Here is a 6,772-nt window from a genome sequence, read left to right as displayed (position 1 = left end):
CCTGCCTCAGCCTCCTGAGTAGCTGGGATTACAGGCACGCACCACCATGCCCAGCTAATTTTTTTTTGTATTTTTAGTAGAGACGGGGTTTCACCGTGTTGACCAGGATGGTCTTGATCTCTTGACCTCGTGATCCACCCGCCTCGGCCTCCCAAAGTGCTGGGATTACAGGCTTGAGCCACCGCGCCCGGCCCAATGCTTTTCTCTTAAGTCTTTTCTTCTGTATGTGTGTATACTAATCAATAAAAGAACACCAAACAGCACAGCATAAATCTTACATTGGCATTACACTTCTAAAGCCAGGAGCAGCAGGGCAGGCGAACTGGATTAACAAGTAATTTTTTAAAAAAGAGAAATTTCCATTATCTTACTAACTCTCAAAAAAATGGTTAACGAGCACACGTACAAGATATGTGAATTTACAACACTAATCATAATTCTTCACTAGAAAACAAATGTTAGACTATAAAAACCAACAGCCTAGTTCTCACAAAAGCTGGAATTATCATTATTATATTTCTAACTGTGTTGGGTCTTAGAATAATAATATAAACACCATCATCTTCCTTAATAAGTCCACAGTTTTTAAAAAACAACTTAAAGTCACCTTCTTAGTCTCTAAAGACTAAAGTATTTCTCCACTATTAACCCATTTATGCTGCAATTTTTTGAATTTTTGTATGAATGAAAAATAAGACTTTGGCAATGACCTTGAGCGGCAGGATCTGAATAATTCCCACATGCTTAGCATTCCAATAATGGAACACTAGGCATAAGTAGGTTAAGTTAGATGATTTCCACAAGACTGATTTAGACTAGAGTTAAAATATAATGGAACAAGAATTATATTTTTTCTAGGCCTTTGATAATTATAAAGTGTGACTCAGACAAAAATTAACAAAAACTAAAAAGTAAAAAGACTAACCAGCAAGCACTGGATTAAAAAAAAAACTAACTAGATTTAATTGATTGCCTTCTTAACAAAGAGAGCCCTGTTTTTCAACTGAATGCAACTTTTCCAAAACCTGTTAATAAACTCACCTGTTCTATCCAGTGCATCTGGCATGGCCGACTCAGGATCCTCCAATTCTCTAGCATCTATTGAAAGCGTCTCCAAACCTTCACTGAGTGATTCCACAGATTCAGTGTCATTCATGGCACCATTGACATGGTAGCCATTCATACCACCTTTCTCTGAGGAAGGTGCAGACTGTTCCTCTTGAATGGAAACTGTTTTACTGGAATCTGGGATACTGTTACTTGGTTTTGTGGCAGGTTTCGGTTTGTTTTTCTTCTTTTTGTTCTAAAGTTATTAAGAATTTGAAAAAAGAAAAAGAAAGAAAAGAAAAAAAAAGATTCCCCCACAACCTAGAGAGGTAACTCTAGCTATCCAAAGTAACCAATGTTACCAATTTCTTGTATGTTCTTTCAGAAATTTAACATTATCATATACGTATCCTGAACTACTGCCTAAAATAAAATTTTACTATGTATAATCCTATACTTGAGAGAAGCTCAAACGCAAATATAAAACGTTTCTTCATGATGAAACACACCTTAAGAAAAGTCAAAAGATAAATTACAATATGTGAAAAAAGTCTGTAGAGTTTATATTCAAAGAACTACATATATAGAGTTCTAACAAAAAGCAAAATAATCCAATAGAAAAAAATAGTATAAGCTGTACGCATATGGAATGATATGCAACATTCATTAGACTGATATGCAATAACAGTCTGATATATATATATATATATACACACACATATATATTAAAACTGCACTCCAATGATCATTTTTCATCTATTAGATTAGCAAAGGTCAAAAAGTATGTTAACACTGTAGAACTGACAAGGTTGAGGGTATACAGAAACAGGCATTTCCATATATTACTTCTGGGAGTGTAAAGTGGTATTCTCCATGGCAATCTAATGCTTATCAAAATTACAAATGCACATACCCTTTGACTAACAATTCTACTTCTAGGAACTTATTTGAGATGAGACTAACATACATGCAAAATGATTTCTATATATATACAAGATTATTCATTGCAGTATCACTATTAACAGCACAGAATTAGAAACCCAAATGTTGATCAATAGGGGACTGCTTAAATAAGGTATGGTACATCCAAACAGCAGGATGACTATGTATTCATAAAAACAAGAAAGCTCTTTATATATTGAGACATGAAATAAGCTCCAAGATATATTTCATGAAAAAAGGGGCAGGCAAAAGGGAGAACAGATATTCTTATTTACTTATATATACATAAAAAAATATTGAAAGATGCATAAGAAATTGAAAATGCTGTTTGTCTCAGAGGTGGAGAAACAAATGGCTGGGGAACAGGAATGGGCTAAAGATGTTTCAGTGTATTAGTCGGGGGCAGCAGCTCACACCTGTAATCCCAGCACTTTGAGAAGCCAAAGCAGGTAGATCACCTGTGGTCAGGAGTTCAAAACCAGCCTGGCCAACATGACAAAACCCCATCTCTAATAAAAAATACAAAAATTGGGCCGGGTGTGGTGGTTCACGCTTGTAATCCAAGCACTTTGGAGGCCAAGGCAGGTGGATCACCTGAGGTCAGGAGTTGAAGACCAGCCTGACCAACACGGTGAAACCCTGTCTTAAAAAAAAAAAAAAAAAAATCAGCCAGATGTGGCGCACACCTGTAAGTCCACCTACTTGGGAAGTTGAGGCAGGAGAATCGCTTGAACCCAGGAGGTAGAGGATGCAGTGAGCTGAGCTCGCACCACTGCACTCCAGCCTGGGCAACAGAATGAGACACCGTCTCAAAAAAAAAAAAAAAAAAAAAAGATGTTTCACTGTATTAACTCTTGTACCTTTGAATTTTGAGCCATGTGAGCATATTACATAGGCAAATAGTAAAATTAAAATAAAAACAAAAGTCCTTTACCTTTTGTTTTGCCAAACTCATAGCTCCACTGGCAATACTGAATTCTATTCCTAAAGCTAGACTGATAATTGAATATATTATTCCCCCAAGTCCTTTCTGTGGCCCTCTCCAGCAGAAACATGACTGAACTCTAGATAAACTTCTCTCCTCCACACAGCTCTCATCTTTCTTTTTCTTTTTTTGATTATTTTATTTATTTATTTTTTAAGATGGGGTTTCACCATGTTGGTTAGGCTGGTCTTGAACTCCCACCCTCAGGTGATCCACCCACCTTGGCCTCCAAAGTGCTTGGATTACAGGCATGAGCCACTACGCCCAGCCTCATCTTTCTTTTTCTTAAATATTTCCCCCATGTGAACTGGCTATGTTTTCATATCCTTGTGCCACATAAAAACTATCCACTCAGAGTCACATCCTATTGGAATAATCCCAACTGTTAAGTGGACTGGACGGGATTTGGGCATTTGGGACTGCCAAACTGAAGTCGTATTTCTCTCTCCAAATTTTAAGAAATGTCTGTGTCTCCAACACATCATCTTCCAGATCCATGTACATTTTATATCATTAATAACTTATAATCCTGGGCTAATAAAATAAGAAACTGGTGTTGGCCAGGCACAGCGGCTCACATCTGTAATCCTAGCACTTTGGGAGGCCAAGGTGGGCAGATCACTTGAGGTCAGGTGTTTTGAGACCAGCCTAGTCAACATGGTGAAACCCATCTCTACTAAAAAAATACAAAAATTAGCCAGGTGTGGTGGCACATGCCTGTAGTCCCAGCTACGTGGGAGGCTGAGGAATGAGAATTGCTTGAACCCAGGAGGCAGAGGCTGCAGTCAGCTGAGATCACGCCACTGCACTCCAGCCTGGGCAACACAGCGAAGCTCTATGTCAAAACAAAAAAAGAAAAAGAAAAAAACTGGTAGGACACTCACAGTTATCCGTGTAGGATGAAAGCAGTAGGAAGAAGTTAAACAAATATTTAAAGCTACAGGTATAAAGAGCTTCAGAAGAACCTGTGTTAGTATTAGGTAATCCTTGGAAAAAATTCTCAAGGGTCACTGAGGCCAAGCCTGGATTTTGGTCAAGATCTGACAGAACTCCTAAAAAGTGATATGAATCATCTTAAGCATTTCAGAACTCCAGCACTAACTTAATAAAGAAAAGAACACCCCAAACAGATTTCACAGAGGTGCCTGATTAAAATGCATACTTCAAGCCTTTCCTAAAGGGGTCACCTTTAGGGTACTGAGCTGTGGGAAGAATTCTGAGACCAGCTGGTATCCTTTGGGAAAAACATCTGATTTTAAGTAGATAAGGAGCAATGAACAAGAACTAATGTGTTAGGCATTGTATTACGTACTTGTATTTATTAGAACTATTTTTCTGGCTGGGTTCAATGGCCCACACCTGTAATCCCAGCACTTTGGGAGGCTGAGGTGGGTGGATAACAAGGTTAGGAGATTGAGACCATCCTGGCCAACATGGTGAAACCCTGTCTCTATTAAAAATACAAAAAATTGGCCGGGCGCGGTGGCTCACGCCTGTAATCCCAGCACTTTGGGAGGCCGAGGCGGGTGGATCACAAGGTCAAGAGATCGAGACCATCCTGGTCAACATGGTGAAACCCCGTCTCTACTAAAAATACAAAAAAAAACATTAGCTGGGCATGGTGGCGCGTGCCTGTAGTCCCAGCTACTCGGGAGGCTGAGGCAGGAGAATTGCCTGAGCCCAGGAGGCGGAGGTTGCAGTGAGCCGAGATTGTGCCATTGCACTCCAGCCTGGGTAACAAGAGCGAAACTCCGTCTCAAAAATAAATAAAAATAAAAATACAAAAAATTAGCTGGATGTGGTGGCACGTGCCTGTAATCCCAGCTACACAGGAGGCTGAGGCAGGAGAATAGCTTGAACCAGGGCGTCGGAGATTGCAGTGAGCCAAGATTGCGCCACTACACTCTAGCCTGGTGACAGAGCTAGACTCCATCTCAAAAAAACAAAAAAAAACCCAACTATTTTCTATTTTAGAGATGAGCAAACTAAGGCACACAAATGTTAAGCAATATCAGTCATGATGCCAGTAGATAGTGCAACAGGGTAGGAATCCAGTTCTGACTACCTAAGTGCCTTCTACCTCCCAAAGTGGAACATCAGACCCCTTTGCAAGACACCTAGTACCTTTTTTTTGAGATCGGGTCTCATCATGTTGCCCAGGCTGGTCGTGAACTCCTGGGCTCAAGTGATCCTCCCACCTCAGCCTCCCAAAGTGCTGGGATTACACGCATGAGCCACTCTGCATGGCCAGCATCTAATAGCTTTATGTCAAACTTCATTAATATCAGGACTATAACTCAGTTGTCTGACCAAAAATCTGAACTGTATTAACTGATTTATGATATGAATATGGTTGAAAACCATTCAATTAAATTGCTTTCTCTTGCTTTCCTTGCTCTTTTTCACCCCTAATAACCGTACCATGGTAAAGTCATTCTGTTTCCTGTCTTACATCACATTGAGAGGATTGTGAGGTACTCTGTAAGACACAGCTATGTTTCAGTGTCAAAGAAGTTTTTTTTTTTTTTTTTTTTAGATGGAGTCTCACTCTGTCACCCAGGCTGGAGTGCAATGGTTTGATCTTGGCTCACTGCAACCTCTGCTTCCTGGGTTCAAGCTATTCTCCTGCCTCACCCTCCTGAGTAACTGGGATTATAGGCATGCACCACCACACCTGGCTAATTTTTTCTATTTTTTACTAGAGACAGGGCTTTACCATGTTGGCCAGGCTGGTCTTGAACCCCTGACCTCAAGTGATTCACCCGCCTCAGCCTCCCAAAGTGCTGGGATTCGAGGTGTGAGCCACTGTGCCTGGCCAAAGAAGACATTTTTTAACCAGGTAAACTGAAGCTATGTATGTAAACCTTTTCTTTCAAATATTTTTGCAGAGCCTAAATTTTCAAAAATAATATAAACATCATCATGCTTGTAAACGTAATTCATTTTACCTTTTTCTTGCCTGTTACTGTCCATTCTTTGAGTACTTCACTGGCACTACCTGTAAGAGAAACCAATTACAGATTTTTTTTCTCCTGCCACACACACAGTAGTCAAGCAGAAGTCAGTGTCCTCCCACTTTGTAATTGCTGGATAATTTACAAAGCTCTTAACAGGAAAAGTTAAGGATCAGGTCTAAAGTAATATAATGAGATAACCATGCCATGCTTCCCTTTGAAATACCTGCCTACTAAGACCCCTCTTCTCCAAGTAATTTCCTCAGTAAGTTCTTCCAAGAAGAGACTAACGTAGCTGGGCCATTGTGAAGATTCTCTTATCTACACATCTTAGACCAAGTATGAAGGGGATGGCACAGTGGTTTCAGCCATTCCTTCCCCTCCAGTTAGACACCACCTTGGCTATATTGTTTTGAAGACAGCTGCACATTACCCTAGACCCAAACAGTAATATTATTTTTTAAAAAGATGAAGATAAAGAAAAACCTTATAGTATTCAAACCTGTGTATCCTATGCTGTCAGATTCAGGACAGTAAAAACGGAGACCTAACCTGATACAGTATTGCTATTCAAAGACACAATAGCTTCAGATAGTTTTTCTCAAACAGGTTACATGGAAGGAAGTTTATAAAACACTTGTCAATGCCATAAATCTGAAAGCTTGACTAAGCCTGCCATTCATCTACATATTAGAGAAGGAAATTCAAACCCACACATTTGAGTCACTTGCCAGAGCCAAACTAATAATATTAGAATCTGGAAGACAATACTGAGTCCTTGAATTTGCCATCTGTTGGTGGGCCACTGAATCACTACTTTGTTATTAAGAGTCTCTTAAATTCT

The 6,772-nt window shown here is 39.6% G+C and overlaps 1 protein-coding gene across 3 annotated transcripts in view; it reads right to left on the bottom strand.

The window, feature by feature from the left end:
* Positions 1–6,772, bottom strand: part of SPATS2 (spermatogenesis associated serine rich 2) — a 144,882-nt gene that overhangs the window by 29,043 nt on the left and 109,067 nt on the right. For all 3 annotated transcript variants that reach the window (XM_017545789.2, XM_037744694.1, XM_017545788.2), the window contains 2 exons: positions 5,923–5,972; positions 1,042–1,303 (listed from right to left, as the gene is read on the bottom strand). In XM_017545789.2, coding sequence (XP_017401278.1) covers positions 1,042–1,303; positions 5,923–5,972 — 312 coding nt within the window. The remainder of the gene's footprint in view (positions 1–1,041; positions 1,304–5,922; positions 5,973–6,772) is intronic.

This window comes from Cebus imitator, unplaced genomic scaffold (genome assembly GCF_001604975.1).
Source record: "Cebus imitator isolate Cc_AM_T3 unplaced genomic scaffold, Cebus_imitator-1.0 Scaffold181, whole genome shotgun sequence".
NCBI classification, from domain to species: domain Eukaryota; kingdom Metazoa; phylum Chordata; class Mammalia; order Primates; family Cebidae; genus Cebus; species Cebus imitator.
This window is presented reverse-complemented; position numbering and strand designations above follow the sequence as displayed.